This window comes from Chelonia mydas, chromosome 1 (genome assembly GCF_015237465.2).
Source record: "Chelonia mydas isolate rCheMyd1 chromosome 1, rCheMyd1.pri.v2, whole genome shotgun sequence".
NCBI classification, from domain to species: domain Eukaryota; kingdom Metazoa; phylum Chordata; order Testudines; family Cheloniidae; genus Chelonia; species Chelonia mydas.
In genome coordinates this window covers 286,263,555-286,284,206 of record NC_057849.1, presented here as the reverse complement: position 1 = coordinate 286,284,206, position 20,652 = coordinate 286,263,555, and the positions used below count along the sequence as shown (strand labels likewise).

The 20,652-nt window shown below is 41.6% G+C and overlaps 1 protein-coding gene and 1 long non-coding RNA gene across 2 annotated transcripts in view; both read right to left on the bottom strand.

Moving 5' to 3' along the window:
- Positions 1–1,179: 1,179 nt before the first annotated feature.
- On the bottom strand, positions 1,180–9,323 carry LOC122466156. The gene is made up of 3 exons (XR_006291461.1): positions 9,312–9,323; positions 4,222–4,226; positions 1,180–1,342 (listed from the first exon to the last, which is right to left on the bottom strand). It is a non-coding gene; the product is annotated as an uncharacterized LOC122466156 (long non-coding RNA).
- Positions 9,324–9,762: 439 nt separating this feature from the next.
- Positions 9,763–20,652, bottom strand: part of WIF1 (WNT inhibitory factor 1) — a 54,892-nt gene continuing 44,002 nt past the window's right edge. Inside the window, exons 7-10 of the mRNA XM_037887250.2 lie at positions 18,508–18,603; positions 14,639–14,734; positions 13,937–14,032; positions 9,763–10,563 (exon numbers count right to left, since the gene is read on the bottom strand). Of these exons, the coding sequence (XP_037743178.1) occupies positions 10,442–10,563; positions 13,937–14,032; positions 14,639–14,734; positions 18,508–18,603 (410 nt within the window). The 3' untranslated portion in view covers positions 9,763–10,441. The remainder of the gene's footprint in view (positions 10,564–13,936; positions 14,033–14,638; positions 14,735–18,507; positions 18,604–20,652) is intronic.

Below are 20,652 nucleotides of genomic sequence, written 5' to 3'. Positions count from 1 at the left end.
GGCATTAGCCCAGCACAGCATGGCACATACCCTTTGGTGTCTCTTTGCCTAGCCAAATATGAAATTATTCTAGCAGCATAACACCTTGGGGGTTTAACTCACAGCGCAGATCAAAGCTCTTCTAGCTGATGGAGCTGGGTTGAAATTTTTGCAAGAGTTGGGAAGAGTAAAATCTGAGACAACACAGTCAATCCAAGCAGAGCCTTGGAAATAAATGACACATTGACCCAGGGGGTGAAATTTCTCTCTGCTATAGCTCCATTAAAGTTAAAGGAGTTACACTGGGAATGGATGTGATCCTAGCTTTATAAATAGAGCCTGTAGGTAAGAATTTCTTCAGTACTGGACAAACACTACAGACTAGGGTAGCCTGAGAGGTGAAAGGGACGGGAGAAAACAAATCTATGCAGGAGAGACAAAGCAGCAGCAAATGACTAAATAGGAATAGCTGGAGTTACATTTCAGCTTGAATCCTACAGGCACAGGATCAGCTGGAACAGTTTTGGAGGTTTTATTACCTTCTTCGTAGCTCAGAATCCTTTATTCCTTGAAATGCAGCCAAAGCTGGAAAGAAAACAATGGGAAGACACAAACACAATATGAACAAAATATACCGGGTTCTGGCAGACTGTCTCCTAATACCAGAAACAGCCTGAGCAACACCTGTTGTAGATTGAGGTGCAGTCTCATTCTTTGCTATGATTGAAAGCTTAAGAAGGTTGCTTTGTGAGAGGCAATCAAATTATGGTGATAATTCACTTTTCTGACATAAACATTCTGCTCTGAGAGTGAGAGAAGGCCCAGTTTATCCTTGGTTTAACTCCATTGGCTTCAAAGCAGTCACACCCGGATTAATTCAGCCCAATAAATTTAAAATAGACCAGAGGGACCAGAAAAAGATGAGACTATTAATAGAGGTTTAAAATTGCGAAACAAAATAACTACAGTAGAGCCTCAGAGTTACGAACACTTTGGGATTGGAGGTTGGGCATAACTCTGAAATGTTTGTAACTCTGAATACGTTATGGTTGTTCTTTCAAAAGTTTACAACTGAACATTGACTTAATGCAGCTGTGAAACTTTACTATGCAGAAGAAAAATGCTACTTTTAACCACCTTAATTTAAATGAAATGAGCACAGAAACTGTTTCCTTACCTTGTCAAATCTTTTTCTTTATTTTTTTAGTTGTTTATGTTTAACACAGTACTGCACTGTATCTGCTTGCTGTTTTGTCTCTGCTGATGCCTGATTGGTACTTCTAGTTACAAATGAGGGGCGTGATTGACTGGTCAGTTCATAACTCTGGTGTTTGTAACTCTGAGGTTCTACTGTAATTACAAACTTTATTTAAAGTACAAATAAGCACATAGTCTTTGTTGTGAGTGGAATTCACCTTGTGCAGAGGGCCAGCACATGCCCTGTGCATCTCTTAAGCCCTATTTTAAGGATTTAAGTGAATCTTAAGAGGTGCTATCTATCCACAATTGAGTTAGGACAGGAAAAGCAATTTTCGGACAGTGGAGGATTCTGTATCATATTGAAAAAGACAGTCAATCAAAACTCACAAGTTTGTTGAGATCACTTTGTATAGAACGTAGACCATGTTAGGGCAACAGTATAAAATTTGTCACTTAGCCATCACCATACCATAGAAACAGGCAAGTGAGAATATTTTTTTAAAAAGGTACTAAAACAAAAGTTACAATATTAGTTCATCCCAGACTAAAGCATCAGTATTTTGGTTCCCCAGGGACGGTGATGCTAGCCTGTTATCTCATCTTTGCTTTGGGACTCCACAGAAAGCTAATGCCAATGATCTATTTTTCTGCTTTGTCTCCTACTATAGGAGTTGAATGTTTTCACTGCTCTGATTTTATCTTCCCTGACGCTACCAAGGAGATACTAGGTTGCCCACTGTGACTAGGATAGTCTTGTTCAAAAGCGGGTGACTCAACCACCATTCCCGAGTTATAAACTACACAGTACTGGAGAGAGTGTCAAATAATCATTCATGGAACTCATACCACAAAGACAGAGAGCTGTGGGTGTCTGAGAGCCATTCAAACTCCTCCCAAATATCTTGTTTCTATTTTGTTTCAAACTCTGAGCAGCCAGAATGACTGTAATGAGAGGAAGGGTGGCCCTGTGGGCAGGGGCGGCGAGTTGTACGGGCCCATGGTTCCCGGGCTCCAGCAATATTCAGGGCCCGGGGGCCTGGCTCCACCAATGTTTGGGGCCAGGTCTCTCCCCCGGCCCTGCCTGCCGCCCCCCCCAGAGTGTCCCCCAGCCCCACTTGCTGCCCCCACGCGCCTCCCCCGGGTCCTGGAGCGTCCCTGCCTCTCCCCTGCAGCTCCACGCTGGCTCTGCTCTGCTGGCTCCCGGCATGAACTGCCGCCGCAGGCCCGCCCATCCAGCTTGCCCTTCCCTGACCCTGCCCCTGCCCTTCTGCCTCAGACGCTTCCTTTTGACAGCGGGACCCTTCACCAGCACAGCCCCCCCAGGGGGACCCAGACTGGTATGCCAGAGGGCTCAGCGGTACCCCAGTTCCAGGTTGCACCCCGGGGAAGTCCATCACACCTCCCTGCTCATAGGGGTGTTGTGAAGGTGAATATATCAAAGATATATTAAAGATATATATGACAGTACTGGGGACCTATTAGTCCCTTAGATAAATGTGCTTTGCTGCTGAAAGCTTCCTAGTGTGGAGCTGTTGATTTGAAAATGAAATGGTTGAACGTGTTCAGTTCTCTGCAGTAGCTCAGCCCTCTCCCAAACTTTGCCTCTTCCTCAAGAAATAAGATTTTTTGGTCTGCGCAGGAGGCTGGCTAAGATTTGTAAAGCTACCTGTGCCTTTTGGACACCTCATTGTTATTCATTTTAATGGCAGTTGTGTCCGAATATCTTAGGGAAACGCAACCATTTCTTGTAATTTTTTTGAATGCTAAATCAATCCAGACTAGGTATCTATAGAACTTGGATCATTTCTCTTCCACACTTTAAAGATGGGGGCTATGGCAGCTAGAACACAAACACCTGGGTTAACTAGCTGTGTCTCTGACAGAGGAAAATAATTATTCATGGTCAGACATGCACCAGTCTGGTTGAAAATGGAAATAATTGTACAGGAGTGAGCCTCATCTGCTGCTTTGCAGTTAATTTACAATCAGTTTGTGTAGGGTTTCCTTGAAGGCAACAGTGCAAAAAGGCACTGTACTCATAAGGATGAAAGTGTTTTTACAGCCCAGTGGCCATCTCTGGCCAAATGGACACATCTGTCTCTTAGCTCAGTATATTCTTGGATAGAGAAGATCAGACTCTTGATGAACAGCAGGGCATAATGATAATGCAGATGTCTTAAATATGACACAATTTACTGGAGACACCTTTTAGTGAATATCTCCCATTTTTCAATTTCCAAGACTGTATTGCAGGCCGAGATTTTGGAGTGGAGACATAAAGGTGTAAAGTTCCAAGGAAATAGTAGCTTGAATCCCACATCGCTGTTGTAAATGCATTAGCTTACATTTTTTGGCAATGCTACCCAACTACAAATCTTTCCCAAATGTTATTAAAACATCGGTCCCTTTTTCTGAATTTATGTCTTAATTAATTCAGTTCTTTGGCGTTTTTTTAATTGATTTTCTCATACATGCACTTTCTACCCCCCAAAGATAATAGAAGAGATTTTTAATAATTTCTTGTCTACTGACAAAATTGTTTCCATCGCCCCAATAGCATTCTTCTATAGGGATTCCAGGTGATTTAGTGGAACTACTGGTGACAGACAAGCTGATAAGCTGCAGACTGCTGCTGCTAAATTCAGCCAACAAATGTCAGATATCTTTAAAAAAAACAGGAGTACTTGTGGCACCTTAGAGACTAACAACTTTATTTGAGCATAAGCTTTCGTGGGCTATAGCCCATTTCATCAGATGCATAGAATGGAACATATAGTAAGAAGATATATATACATACAGAGAACATGAAAAGGTGGAAGTTGCCATATCAACTCTAAGAGGCTAATTAATTAACATGAGCTATTATCAGCAGGAGATAAACCGGACAGTCTCTACGCAAAAGAATAAATGGACACAAATCTGACATCAGGAATCATAACATTCAAAAATCAGTAGGAGAACACTTCAACCTCTCTGGTCACTCAGTAACAGACTTAAAGGTGGCAATTTTGCAACAGAAAAGCTTCAAGAACAGACTCCCACAAAAACTGCTGAACTAGAATTAATTTGCAAACTAGATACCATTAACTTGGGCTTGAATAGAGACTGGGACTGGCTGGGTCATTGCACAAATTGAATCTATTTCCCCATGTTAAGTATCCTCACACTTTCTTGTCAACTGTCTGAAATGGGCCATCTTGATTATCACTTCAAAAATTTTTTCCCCCTGCTGATAATAGCTCATCTTAATTAATTAGCCTCTTAGAGTTGGTATGGCAACTTCCACCTTTTCATGTTCTCTGTATGTATATATATCTTCTTATTATATGTTCCATTCTATGCATCCAATGAAATGGGCTGTAGCCCATGAAAGCTTATGCTCTAATAAATTTGTTAGTCTCTAAGGTGCCACAAATACTCCTGTTCTTTTTGCGGACACAGACTAACACGGCTGCTACTCTGAAAGATAGCTTTAATTTTCCTTTGGGTTCCCAAAATCTCATAATTTTGATACACGGAAATGTTTTTGGATATGCACCATAGAAATCCTTCTAAAAAAACATTGCAGCCTCAGGTCTTAACTTTAAAAGGAAGCGTGTTATGGGCTGTATGAAATAGAATATGTCAGAGGCTGGCTTTGTGTTAATGTTGTTGTCAAAGGTTATTATGCTTACATATTTGCATGTGGGTGATTTCTTTTAGTTAGGAACTATTTTGTGGTACTGTACACACACTGGACGACGTTGAGAACTTTTCTTGGGTAACAATCGTGCTCCATTTATGGTGAATGACTTTTCCACTAGCACAAGGCACTGGTGAAATTCAAAAAAGGAGCACTTAATGCTTTGGGAGCAACAGCAAAAGTGTTTCAGTCTGAAATAATAAGTGTTCATCATTTTTATGAACATAATTTATAGGAGCTCTTTAGCAACTGCACTGAAAATGCCCATGGCTGAAATGCCAGGAGGGTTCTTTTGCTTAGTAGTAATTCAACACTTTTAAAATTCTCCTTTTCAAAAGCTGCACATCTGGGGGGGTTGGGGGGGGGGGAGTGGGGCCTGGCCATGGCGATGTAATAAACAGCAGACTCACGTGTTCACTGCATTTACAGTTTCTTGCCCATTTCATCTGGGAATGCATCTATCATTCTAACCCTCTGGGCAGTTTTCAGATCACCACTTCTATATGAAAAATGGGCCTGTCACTAAAATGTTCCCTTCATTCTCACAAACGTCACATTCCTACCACCCCCTTGCCCATAGATACATACATACCTCTAGCATCTGCCACCCACCCCCAGCTAAAGAGCAGGACAGTCAAAATTCAGTTTTAGACCACTGAACGTTTTAGGAGCCAGTGTCTTACAAACCAGCTGGGCTGGAACTGGTTGCATTAGTATCAATCTTTTAACTTTATTTTTAGGGTTCTTACTTAAGTGGCGCCCGCACTTTGTACTGTTCAAGATGCAGGTAAAGACATGGGGCCAGATTTGTAAAGGTGTTTCAGGTACCTAAAGGTGCAGTAGCTGCCCAGTCGATTTTTTCCAAAAGCGCCCAGTTGGAATCAATAGGAGTTTGCCCTGGCCTCTTTTTAAACGCCTACCAAGCACCAATCTGCATCTTTAGGCAGCTAAGTAAATACCTTTGCAAATCTGGCCCATAAGCCTTGCCCCGATGAGATTACAACCTAAAACAGAGAAAAATACCCTGGGAGACTCAGCTGGCTTAGCATGCGTGTCTGTATGAGGAGGTGATGGGGTGATGTTGACGTGAGGTTACAGTTGTGATCCCCACAGGACAAATGGATTTCCGCAGGGATCTGAGTCAAGCGTTGGAGGCAGCTAGACACACTGGGTGACAGGTCATTCCATGCATGAAAGGTGGCATGGACTGAAGTACTAGGACATGAGTGGGAGACTGGCATCACAGAAGTTAGGATGCGATGAGAGAAGCAGAGACGTAGGTGGGGGTTTGATTGGGCTGAGCCTTCAAGACATGGATGACATACTCAGCTGTGATTTGGTAGGCAAGGGGGGAGCTGGGGAGGGGGCTGAGGAGCGGGAGTAGTGTGTTTGCTACCACTCATTTCTAATGCTGTGGTGCTTATTTGGCAGATACTGGACTTTGAAACTGCATTAGCATTATCTGTAGAAAGCTATTTTACATACTCTTTATACTATGTAATTACATACTCTTGCTTCTTTTATTTGGTAGTTTCTCTTCCTCTCAGGGCTGTGCAGCTGGACCTGTGGTGCAGTGAAATCTGAATGTATAGGTAGCAGGCTATGACAGATAGGATCACTGGTTTGTTTTTTATTAAAGCTCTCTCAGTTATTTCTAAAACAGGTTTTCTGTCAACTGTGTGGCATATACCACATGCACAATGGTGTGATATGGAATGAAGGGTCTTATCCGTAATTGCTGGGGACGACCTGGTGAAATGTAGGAGTTGGAACTCGTTCCATCAATAGCTTTTTACCCTGTTATACCCTAACAAAGTCTACGTACCTTAAACATTGTGTAGACAAGTGCAAAACCTAATAAAACCTTAAATCTGGACTTAAATTCTTTAATTAAACTTGCACAGAATAATTTTTTTACTATAGACTACTTAAATGAAGAGGAAAAAACATTTTAATTGTCTAGGTACTTTTCATGTTCCTTTAATCTGTACTTTTACAATTTCCACGGCAAGTTCATGAGTCAGGTGTGATACTAAACTCTCTCCTCTAAAACCTTATTTTTAGGCCCTGATGACCTTGCAGCAGCAACATATGCCCTTGGGTCACGAGGCTGTTAGCCATCTGTTGCAGCTTGTTCAGAATACAGCAGCAGGGTTTAACCAATCATGGTGTCCTCTCCCTCTGCCTTCACACAAGTTATCTAAGACGTGAGGGACTGGCTTTAAACTGGTAGTGCTGACTGTTAAAGCGCTGCTTATAAGTCCAGCTATAGGACCTCCTCCTAGAGCTTTGATCTGGTAGGAATTTGTGTTTGGACACCACTTGCCGCTCAGTCTTTCTTCACTTCGTTAAAAAAAGCCTCAGATCATTTCCCCAAAACATTCCCTCCCCCCGGGCAATGACCACTGTTGTGCCCGACATTATCACTTTCCTCTCCCATTCTACTTCCCATCTTTTGGTCTGTTTTGAATTTTAAGAGGGTGGCTTATAAAAAGCCCAGGACTGAATGGCAGCAGAGCCTGCACTCTCCTCTCACCCCCCACAGCTGGGTGCTCTAGCTCTGGCTGAGGCTAACACAGACTGGCAGGGCACTAGGGGAACTTTGTACTGTCTGTACCTCTTTCGTACAGTGGCCAGCTTTTTAAAAGGAACATTTATGTCACCACAGTCAGTAGCCTCCAGGAAGTGGGGAGGTCTTCCAGCTGCTCCGGAGCCAAGGCTGTATGCCATGGGGAGAGTTTGCCTTGCAGAGGAGTTTACAGATACATCCCTGTTCATAGCAGGATTACAGTCTAAGGGACTAGCCAGCAAGGGGTTCCGTCTGTGTTGCTGCAGCTAGAGGGTGGGTTGAGGTGTGCACACATGGCCATGGGCCTTTAGAGGCTCTCTGTTGCTGTTGAGAGCTCTGGCATCACATCAGCATGGTGGGGAAGTTCTTCTGCAGTGGGAACTGGAGTACTGCATCTTTTCCTATGCCCAGCTGCTCTGCTCTTTACCTTTAAGCACATGAGGACGGCCATACTGGTTCAGACCAAAGGTCCATCTAGCCCAGTATCCTGTCTTCCAACAGTGGCCAGTGCCAGAGGCTTCAGAGGGAATGAACAGAACAGGGCAATTAGTGAGTCATCCATCCCGTTGTCCAGTCCCAGCTTCTACTAATCAGAGGTTTAGGGACACCTAGAGCATGGAGTTGCTTCGTTGACCATGGTGGCTAATAGCCATTGATGGATCTGTTCTCCATGAACTTATCTAATTCTTTTTTTAACACAATTATACTTTTGGCCTTCACAACATCCCCTGGCAATGAGTTCCACAGGTTGTCTGTGTGAAGCAGTACTTCCTTATGTTTGCGTGAAACCTGCTGCCTGGTTATTTCTTAGGGTGACCCCTGGTTCTTGTGTTATGTGAAGAGTAAATCACGCTTCCTTATTCACTTTCTCCACACTGTTCATGATTTTATACACCGCTGTCATAGCCCCCCCTTAGTTGTCTCTTTTCTAATGTGAACAGTCCCAGTCTTTTTAATCTCGGTTCATAGGGAAGCTGTTTTATACCCCTAATTATTTTTGTTGCCCTTTCTGCACTGCTACTGTTGTACATGTTTTTTCTGTTCTCCATCTCCAGCAGGCTACACTCTGTGTCAAGAAGTGTGAAACTGATTTTTGACACCCTATATATTACTAGGCAGGAGGAGCTAACTCATGAAGACGGACAATAAATGGGCCTGATCCTACAGTCCTTACTCATTCGTGTACAGGAGTGTTGCCTAAGTAAGAGCTGCTATAGTTCTTCCATCGTGAATCAACCCCTCCTGTCCGTTAATCTTAGCCTCTAATGTACCGACATCTTTTTCAGATGTTCAGGTGCGCAGAACAAAGGCAGTACAGAGAGGTACTGTGCCTATGTTTCATATGATTCTGTACGTATACAGCCCCAAATGGCATTGTTTTGTAACTATCTCACATTGCAAGCTCTCTGATGAGCCAGGGGCATATAACGAGGCACCCATGTCTTGCTCACTTTTTGAGCACAACAGAATACGTGGGCCTAGTCTCTTAACAAAGAGGAGTCATCAGGGACGAACCATTTACTCATAGTCGCCCATCCTAAAGGAAACTGAAGTGCAAATTAAAGCTGCCCAAGTGTTTATATCCAGACCCTGTGCTTGCAAGGTAGAGCACTAATTATGATCCCAACAAGCTAAATCTGTATTGGTATTTCTATTCTACTGGGCCAGATCCCCATTTACACTAAGGCCCCTTTACACTGCCAGCGTGATGCAAAGGGACCTTAATGTTAATGAGATTCAGGCCCTATTGCTTTTATTAACGCATGGATCTTTGGGACATGATCACGGCCTATGCGGTTAAGCTCTGTATACCACGCATGTGTGTGATGTAGAGAGGAAGGAAGAGAATAGGTATCAGTTCATTTGTTTCCAATTTAAAACAAAAACACTATCCTGTAACCATAAACAAGGAGAGAAGCACATGGCAAACATAGTGATCTAAACCCACTTCCCTGAGCAGTGTTTATACTTAGTTCCTGAAAATCCATGGCGTGTAGTAATAGCACGGACCAGTGTTCAGCATGCATAGTTTGCAGTGCAGGGAGATAACATGAACATTCTCTTGAGAGATCCTGTGAAATTATTGTGGAATCTGCCATTTGTTGCCATCTCCTCCTTTCCAAATGCAAAAATGTGCTCTTTTGAAGTATTTTTATAAGCCCCAGGGTAAAATACTATCTGTCAGGGATGATGTACCAATATCTGGGGAGGGGGAAATCAGAGAAAAAAGAAGAGTTGGGGTGATTTCCCTATTTTTTAGAAGTAGCATCCAACTGCCTAGACCTCACATCCCTTCAACATGTCACTAGTGAAATTATAACAGACCACGCCCTCAAAAAACTAAAGCAGCATCTTTATTTTGTACATAACAATCAGTATAAAAAGTTTATTACATAAGAGCTGTTTTGTTTACAATATATTATATTGCTTCAAGCCAATGCAAAAAGTTCATACATTATAGTTCTACTTTGTTTACAATATATTATATTGTTCAAATGCCATAGTGTATATTTAATACAGAGCACTGCAAAATTGTTATGACCTACGATATTGTTGTATTGAGGTTTTTTTTAAATTAGGAAACTTTTTTGTAATTGTTCTAAGTACATGATAGTAACAATGCAAAAACAACCCTGACTGTTGCTTAGGCAAACTCTCTAATCATCAGACCAACCCAGGGCAGCTTCTACAAAATGCTTCACTTGGATATTGTTTCATTTTTGGAAAATATTTGCAGCTACATAATCAAAAAGGAAAGTTTAAACATTACTGAAATATAGTACAAAACACTGTCCAAAGCACTGAAACAAGAAGCCTATATAATCGTGCTAAAGAAGGATTTATAAAACTTAAAAGGAATAGTAAATATCAGCTCAGTGGTTTATAATGAAGCTAATAAAATTCAGGCCAGTAATCTTAACTGTAATGAACAGCATTTTAACATTCAACACATGAAAGGTTAATGAAGGCTATGAACTTTGTGTAACATAAAACGTTTCAGATGTTTGAGTTCACCAGATATAATTGGATTCGGGTGGAACATGCCTCTCTTCAGCCTTTTTAGGTGAAGGCGTGTGCTGTCTGTGCTTGGGGTCTGTTGGCCTCAGGGCACTCATAATGCTGGCTCCATACCCTGAAAAATTGAGAAAGAAACTACAAAAGCAGACTCCTGGTTCATTGTTAATATTTCAAACTAAAAAAGTTTTTCCCATGGGAATGTAGGGAATTTTAATACACATCACATAGGTCCCCACAGGAAAAAATGGGTGCCATAAGACAAAAAGTTAATCACGACAGGATGCCGGCTCTCTGGCTTTTACCGTAAGGCTTCCTTATCACAGAATCACTGCACTACAAGTATACTTAGGGCTATGATACTGCGCTGGAGTCACACATGAAAAACTCATGTTTGATGGACAGAGAGTCAAAGGCTGCCATTAGAGGTGAGCTTTAAAAGGGTATTATTGATTTGCTGGGCATAAAAATCTCGGTGGAGAACGTGTGTTAATTATGTGCACTTTACTTTGTTTTAAAGCCAAATACAAAGAAAACGAGAATGGCAGCAACAAACACCCAGAAAAATAAATTAAGGATTTGAGATTCTTTGTTACTTTTTATCCCGTTTTCAGTTTCAGTATCAGTGCTGTAACTGCAAAAAGAAAAGGAGTACTTGTGGCACCTTAAAGACTAACAAATTGATTAGAGTTGTAACTATTTGTTTACAGTTTCATTTACAAATCTAATTACAAAACCTCAAGAGAACATGACTTAAAAACTGAATTTCAGGTTTGCTTTATTTTTTTACCACTTCTTTTTAAGAATACTGTTGTACTGAGAAGTCATTTGTTCCAACTGCGCATGTAACTTTTAAATCAGTGGTGCGAAAACTTTTCCTGTTGTGACCCGCCCCCCCTTACCAGTAATGGAATCCGTCCATGCCCCCTCCTCCATTACAGCACAGCTGGCTCAGCAGAGGAGCTTGGGCTGAAGGCATAGCTTGGGGCTGAACTGGGGATGAAGGACGATGTGAAACTACAGGTGGAGCTGGCCTGGGGGCAGAGCAGGGCTGGGTGGTGCTCCCTCCCCGCCCTCTGTAGGGGCTGGCCCGGGCCCTGCTGTGCACCCCTCTGAACATTCCTCAGCACTCCCTAGAGGGTGTGCCCCACAGTTTGGGGACCACAGGTTTAAATTGTGGGGATTATTTTAATCTTTGTTTTATAGCCATTGACTTTCATAGCCAATGAAGTCACCCGGAAGTAGCTACATTTTTTTTCTTTGAAATTAAACGTGAGTCTGACTGAGAGATACTTGGTTTTATTTGCAGAGTAAAATGAACTCAAACACAAAGGGCCCTATGCACAGGGCCGCCCAGAGGATTCAGGAGGCCTGGCGTCTTTGGTGGCGGGGGTCCTTCTGCTCCAAGTCTTCGGGGCAATTTGGCACCCCCCCGGCCACCGAATTGCCGCCGAAGACCCGGAGCGGAAGACGTGGCGGTGGGTCCTTCACTCCGGGTGTGTTCGGCGGCACTGAAGGACCTGCCGCTGAAAACTCTCGTGCGGGCCCCTCTGGGGCCCGGGGCAAATTGCCCCACTTACACACACACACACACACACACCCCGGCGACCCTGCTTATGCATAGCTTCAGTAAGTTCTACTTAGGCTCTTAATACAGAGGTGAATTCTACCCAGGTGGCCCCACCCTGATGACTGCAAAAGGTGTTTTGCCTAACTAAGAACTGCAGGACTACAGCCAGTCTTTAAAGCAACGTATTTATTAACGAGGGCTTCAAAGCCCTTGGAGCAGACACTAATGTGCGAATACAGAATCCTTGTACCATGCAGGCATGGTACACATTTTGTGCTTCTCTGGGAGCAGTAAAATGTACGTGTATTGACAATGCAAAAATGCTCCCTTGCTAGCTGGTAGATTAACTTTACAGATGCATTACAAAAAGATGGCGTTAAAATGGATATTGATTTCCAGATACTTGATTTTTAGCTATACTGTGTCTGTTGTACGTGTTAAAGAATTTATTCTTTTGTCGGTGAATGGCATAGTTAGGCAAACAAATATACAATCCAACATCTTCTAAACTGATTCCCAAAGCCTTAATTTTAAACCATAACTCATTCCTGTCAGAGTATGTTTTTGCTTTATAAAAACACTCATAGTTATTCTCGGATACATTTTAACATGCACACCTTTCTCTACCCAATGGATCACAGACATAGATTCATAGATATTTAGGTCAGAAGGGACCATTATGATCATCTAGTCAACATCATTTACAATTATTTTAGTTCAATTTGTACTATAATGTACAATGTCTGATGGATTTATTAAGCATATGGCATTAAAAATAAATTGTTCTGAAATTTTCATTTTTACTATATAATAATAAGGAGCAGCTTATACCCGTAACAAATATGCTAATTTTTTCACTGCCACTTTTCAAATTAACTACTGATAGCAAACTAATAATGTTTACAGCAAACATATATCTTATGAATGGTTGTATCAAAAAGCTTTCAATACTTCAATTTGTTACTGTTATAGTACTGTGTTTTATGACATGTAAGGCTGAATTGGAATTTGTCACCTGGATCTAAATTGCTATTTCAAGTCATTTTATAACTTCTTGTTATTGGGAATAGAATGTATATTAAATATGGAGATCTTGAGGATAAATTCATTCCTGGTTTAACTCCACTGAAGTCATCAGTTGCCTACACGTTGCACTAGGTGTCAAATGGATCAGCAAGCGGAAAACAATTAAATTATCATTTTCAACAAATGTAACATTGAGATCAACACATTTTGGAACCGTTAAGTCTGGTGTAAAAAAAAAAAAAAAAGTCAATTAACACCCCTACACACACCTAAATTTTAACCTGCTTTAAAGTTGGCTGAAAATTGGAGGGAAGATTTTGCCAAAACTTTGTCTATTTCTCTGAAATTTTGAAAAAATCCAATCAGCTCTAAACCCCTATGTAATACATTTTTATTTATAGAAATGTCTATCCAATGTTCTGAAAGCCTGATCCAAAGCCCCACTGATGTCAATGGGAATCATGTTGTTAGAGTATAGTGTGTGCACAGCAGATACAGCAGGGCGCACTTTCCAAGATTCTCATTGACTTCAGTGGGGTTTGAATCAGTCTCACTGCATGGGCAGAACATAAATTAGGTCACCTAGAAATTTTCTCTGTTCCAAATTTTAGAATTCCCAATAGGCAAAAAAAGTGAGGTTAATAACTGTAGAGTAGTTTTTGAATTGTTTTATTCCCTTTTTGTAATTAATATACAGTTCAACAAAAAGTAAGTATTGAAAATGTTTGGGATAATTATTTTTATGCGTACATTTAAAAAAAATTAAAGGATTATTAGCTAAGGAGAGTGTTTTGTTTCTAGTGATTGTGTAGTAGCTTTGAGCCAGCCATTTATAGATGGAAGATGATCTGTGAAAAGCTCCAGTATGGATTCTCAGAGCCTTGTTCTCACTTACTTTTGTTGCAATGTCTTCCATGCCAGCCTTCTTTGCATTGACATTTGTTGGGTTCCACACAGGTTCCATATGATCCACAACCAGGTTCACAGACAGCTGTAATCAAGTGAGAACATGAATTCAACGTCCTTACATTTCACTCTGAGATAAAGTTACATAGTTGCTTTCCCTGCTATTCTTTAGAATGTTAGTTTTGGCATGGCCAAGGGCGCTAGCAGTAAATCTATAATTTTAAATTGACTATACATAATTCTGAAAATAACTTGCCCCACTACTGAAATAAGGCCTTATTTAACTCCCTTATGTTGGTGCAAATCAAGAGTACTCTACTGAAGTCAATGAAGACAGTAAGGGAGAGAAGAATCAGGCCCATAATATTTACATTCATGAAAAGGTAGATTTCCAGTGGTATTTTGAAATACCATAGAATTGAAATGTTATTATCCAGAAACACTTGCTTATTATACTGCTGTGTTACTGCTTTAAAGAAACTCATACTATTGAAAGGTTTGGTGGTGGTTTTTTAGAAGTTTTGTTTTACAACCACCCCCATAACTTCAATAAATGAAGCATGTCCACAAAGTAAATTAACCTGAGCTACCCTGGCAACACATAGTTAGTGCTGATGTTGAGTAATAAGATACTGTATTGCTATCACAATGATCTTATAACAAGGATTGATTGAGCAGAGTTAGTACTTACGCTTTGAACACAGATCTCCTTGGTAACCTTTGGAGCACTTACATTTATTTTTACCAGTACATTTACCTCCATTTCTACACGGCTGTTGGCATTTGCCTAGAAATAGGAAACATGAAAACAATGGCCTTAGTACTCCACTTATACAAAAATAATTACAGGGAGAGGGAGGAAGATAACTGTTTTAAAAACCCACTTTGTGTTTGAAATATTCATTGGCTCATATTGTTAAAAAGTCTTGTGTGTACGCAGTAGATCCTGTAGGGGGGCACTCTCTTATAGGCATGGGAAGTCTAGTTTTCCAAAGATTTATATGCATGCTTAAGCAGCTTGAAAATTGGGCTAGAACTGGGCATGGCCTCTGAGTGTCTACACAGACTTTGGCTACACTCATAGCACTCGGATTTTGAAGAGGGAATTCAGTGTGCCCTCTATGAGTACTGCCCACTTCTCTGTACCATCCTAGGGCAGCTTCAGCACAGTGTCACTGTCATCATTTTTCAGCTAGCTGCAAGGAATATGAGCTCAGGGTCCAGGCGGCTGAGCACAAATGGAAGAAAGAGGGGAGGGATGTTAGGGCTTTCCTTAACAACAGGATGCTCCAGAACTGAACAAATGTTGCAAGAATTTGCAGGAAATAAATAGGTTGGCTGGGCCTGTCATCTTACAGTCAGAACCCCGTGTGCTCTGTAGATGCTGTAGAATTTGCTGCAGGATCCATTCCATGCTGCAATTTACTGCTCCAGAAACCAAGCTTTCGTTTAAAAAATGGTTCTAGCTTTCATGGTTGTGAAGAAAAGCTTGAAAATATGAACTGAATGTAACCAAGGCAGTGACATCTACCTGAGTCTGCAGACAGCCTGAAACTTGAGTTGAAATAGCCGTGAAGACATGGCACCCTGACTTTTAACTTAGGCTTTAACACAAGCTGCTAACCCATCAGGAAGCCTGGGTTGCACTTGAGTTGTTAAGTTAAAAGCTGAGTTGCCATGTTTTCATTGCTATTTTAACCTAAATTAGCCAGCACGGGTTAGCTAATCCAAGTGAAGAACACACCCTTTTTTGCAGTGTAGACATACCCGCAGATTAACTGTGGGCTAAAATGTCTTCTTGGAATGGAACAAAAGCTAAATGCTATGTGCTGTGCTATGCACAGATCTGTTAGTGGAAGAGAAAGTAAGATTGGGAAATGGAAAAAGAACAGCTCAGCTGGTGCAAGGAGGAGAAGAAATAAAAAAGAAAATTACTACTCGCCTATCTCAAACTGAAACAGTAATTAGAGACAATGTATAACTACAGTAAGAAGAAACCCGAAGGACTTGGAGAATGCTTGTTAGTATTGCAAATTACGGTTAGTACATTTCCCACGAGTTTTAGAGAGGGACTCAGCTATTAAAGGATCTCTCAAAATGTTTAAACAATATAAAGGGGGGGGAACCCTCTCTGCAATCCTCTGAAGATGGCTTTCTGCCTAATGCAAAGGTTTTCTTCCCCCTGTTTATTCTGAAACCTCCATGACTGAATGTAGCTGGCTCTGGATCTAAGGAAATGGAATGAGATTTGTTTCTCCTCTGATGTTAGAAGCCTGGTCTAGCATTTTTTTTTAGTCTCCCACTGTTGCGCTATACTGGTGCAGTGCAGCCAGCCTGGCAGCAGCCATCGGCATTTCAACGGCCATGGCCCTGGTCCCAGAAAGACCGAGGCATGTGCATAACTCTACTTGCTCCTAACTGAAGTCAATGAATTTTCAAGTTAGTTCTTAACATGTTTTGATCCTTTTTTCTTTATATAGGAATTGATTTACTACCTGGATTTCCATCTAAGTCAATGGGACTACTCATGTGAGTAAACCGGCATGTGTACCTAAGTCTCTGCAGGAGTAGGGCCCATCTCACCTACACCTGCTCTGGGTAAGGTTAAATGACACTATGGTTAAAAATTCCAGAGGCTGTTCTACACTAGAGTTGCTCTTGCTGCTACCAGTGGTCCAGATGCACTAGTGATAGTGCACCAGAAGGAGATTAAGAGAAGGGCTAGTTTTGCCACAACCTTAAAGGAGCAAGCAAGATACACTTTTAAAACAAAAAAAGGAATGAAGACTGAGGAGTGTCGTACTTGTGATTCGTCTTTCAAGTAATCCGGATTTGGCAGGTGCCTTGCTATATAACTTGAATATTGTGCTTTTAGAAAGACCTATTTTTTTTAAGATGTTGCCACAGCAATGACAGATTACATGAGATCTGATTTCCAGCCTACAAGAGGGAGGTTTTAGAATACAGAGGAATTTAGTTTCTTATACCCATGTTAGTGTCGGTTTAAATGGAATAGCCTTATTTACACGTTCTATACTACGGCTCAGTATATGAATTACAAAATAAAACATAAGCCACTGACAAAAAGTATGAACTGCTCACACTTTGGGTCAAGCTTGGATCATATTCATGTGATAAATTCCATCAAGGTCAATCTTTTCTCAAATGAGGGAAGGAAGGAGAGAGTGCCAAGGTGTCACATTCAGACTTCATGTAAGCAGATGCAAATGCAGTGGAAATCAATGGAGTTGTACCTGCTTACACAGCTCTGAGTTTGGCCCATAGAATTAGAATGAGAGGAAAGACACTTATACCATAACAGTGTTGAAAGACCACTTGTTCATTTGGGTAACAATATTAAAACCTTGATGCTTCCCACTGACTTTGATTTTAATGAGATAAAAAGCTGCTAGAAAACAATCTGTACAGCATATAAAGATAGAAGAATGTTTTGTAGATTACCCCTGCCTAGCTACATGCGAATACTGTGCCAAATTTAAGTCTTAACACATTCTGATTCTTTTTTCATTGTATAGTAATTGACTTATTACCATCTTCTGTTACTGCACTGGACCTTATTTCCATCTGTATATTGAGATGGTGAGTTAAGTTTCATGTCTGTGGGAGATATACTGATTTGCTTGTCTGTCTATACTGATGTTAAGCATTCAAAGAAAAAAAAATCTTACAAATATAAGGCCAAACTCAGTTTGCCTAACTCATGTGCATAGTTCCAATGAAGTCATTGAGATTACCTGCATGAGTAAGGCAAGAAAGATGCAGCACTGAATGTTGTTAGAAGGATACAATGCAAAAAGTATAAGCTGTGTGCATGTTTTCAAAACCAAAACACTGGCACTCCATCCCAGCATGGGTCGCTACTAAATTAATCTAATTTAACAGAGCTGTGAGAAAACTCTTATCTTAGGCTAAGCTAATGTTTGACAGCTGGTGTCCCAGTTTTGTCCCAGGCTAGCTGCTCTCCACCTGCACCTTTACACAGAACGGTTAAATTGACTAAAGACTGAAATATTTTGAACGGCTTTGATGCTAAACATCTGAAAACAGCAAGTCTATTGATGTTTGTGACAAGAAGTTTTCAAGCTGCCATGTGAATGTAACTTAATACTTTCAACTGAAGCTGTCACCCCGTACAGTCCTATGTCCCTTTCCCCCAATACCAATTAATATTTCAAGCTCCATACTCTGCTTTTAGAATCTAGAGGCTCAGTTCTAATCTCACATGCAGGAGTGTAAATTGCTGTAGACCTGGCACATGCATATGGTGTTGACTGAGCGCTCATGAAGCAAGAGTTGCTGCTAAACCCATGGATTTGTTTAAAAAAACAAACAAACAGAAAACGAGATGATCAAACAATGAATTGATACTCATCAGCTGTGAAGATCGCAAACACAGGCCTGGCTCACTCTCAGAGGGTCCCAACCTGCCGTTTGAGAACCCCAGCTGCCAGTCAGCACAGAAATGTGTCACTTGATCTTCCAGCTACTGTAACCGGAATAATTTTGGTTTAAGTGAAACAATGTAAAGCTGAGACTCACTAATTTCACAATGGTTTCCCTCGAGTCCTGAAGGACAAATGCATTTTCCTAGATAGAAGCAGGTTCCTCCATTAAAACAGGTTGTTGTGCAGTTAGCTGAAGGACATAAAACAAAAAATTAAATTATATGTCTAATGTAAAATTATTTCTACTCTAACCACTTTTTACCGATGAAGCACTCACCTGAGAGGTTGGAGACCCCCATTCAAATCCCTTATCATCATCAGGCAGAGTGGCAATTGAACCAGGGTGTCTCACATCAGAAGTTAGTATCCTAAACACTAGGCTAAGGATTATAACTGAGGTCATCTCTGTTTTGTGTAGAGGTAGATGTGCTCAGATCATGCCTGCCTGACAGGGCCCTGCAGGTGAGATAGGTGGGGAATGCTTAGGTAGTGCTTGGCATGAGAGACGCATTTGGGATCCTGCCCAAGGCAGCAGTGCGTGCACTCAGTCGCAGACACCTAGACACCTAGGGAACTTTTACAGCAAATGTTTAGATGTCTGGTGAGTCGGGGTGTCTACAGGGCTAGGAGGCAGCTGAGTAGCAGTTTGTGGATCACAGTGGTACCTAAATCTAGGGTTTAGGCATCTAAGAACCTTTGCGGATCTGGGCCAAACTCCTTTACTAAGGACTAAATACATACCAAGCCAAATGGATTCTGTAAGCACAAGGGACTATAATGGCATACCTATCTGCAGAATGTGGATCTAAAACGTTTCCTTTAAAACATGACTTTGTTACAAAGCTCACTGAAGACCTAATGAATTTACTAACTGAACATTTTGTATAATTTTGTGTTCTTACACCTTCTGTGTAATGGACTATGCAGATACATTTCAGTAGGAAACTTTGTATTTTTTAAATATCCAGCATTTCTGGGACTGTGAACGTCATACTTCCTTTACTGTTTTTTATTGATACACTAACTTCATTATAACAAAAAATAAGTAAGCTACTTATTTTTTAATCTGTCTGGATGCAACAAGTTAAAGCATCAACCTTTCATCTAAGGAAACCAAGGTCCAAATCCTTCACTCCCCTTCCCCCAAGTCACAAATGGAAATGAATTTGCTGGCCACTCCCATGGTCCCTCAGTGAGCCAACTAAGGAGGTAATGGTTGTGTACATTATACATTATTCATTTTGTGTACATGAGTGTTCAAAAGTGAATGTAAGTTGCACCTACCATCTGCTGGCTTATACATGTGTAATTTGCACTACAATGAGGGTCACCTCTGAGTTTTGGCCATGTTTGTTCGTATCTTAACATTAGCACGATCATGTGAAGAGGCCCAGGAATGAAGTAGCAGAGATGTACTAGGCTGGATATAAAGTGCTGTAGTCATAAAATTCTGTTAATATTGTGGTGTGGAGGATGTAGATAGACACAGAAAGTATCATAGGTGTACATATAAGGTCAGACAACATAAACAAATGTCTGAGGGGTCACTATCATACATAGTTCTCTTGTCAGGATCTCTGCAGCACTGTACCATACAGCCAAGAATACCTTATGACTAGGGTCCTACCAAATTTGCGGCCATGAAAAATGCATCACAGACCATGAAATCTGGTCTCCCCCCATAGAAATTGGTCTTTTGTGTGCTTTTACCAATGGGGGCGGGTATAATAGGCCAGGGGAGGCTCTGCCTCTCCTGGCACTGCTGTGGCTGCTGGACCACTAGTTGCAGGGTTTTGGGGGGGAAGTTTTTTAATTTATTATGCCCCAGGCAAGTTCCGGGTGGCTGAGGAGGTGGTAGGTGCTATTCAGCGTCTCAGTTTCATCAGTAATCTCCCTGGACTCCAGAGAGATGACTGATGAACCCAGCAAGCTGAGTAGCAACTACTGCCCCCTCAGCCACCCCAGAACCTGCACGGGGCAAATCAAAAGCTTCTTCTGGACCAGAGATGCTTTTCCTCGGGCGGCTTGGAACCTGGGAGGGGAGGTGCAGTACGGCTGCAGCTGGCCCAAGACTCCTCTGGGCAGCGGGAAGGGGGGCTCGGGGCTTTGGGTGGCCCAGGGCTCCAGCCGTGAGGGGGGGTGTTTGTGGGTGGAAGGGGCAGAGCCGGGGTTAGGCTCCCCAAAGGAGGCCTCCACATGCCGCCCATGCTTTTACCCTATACTACACAGATTTTATGGG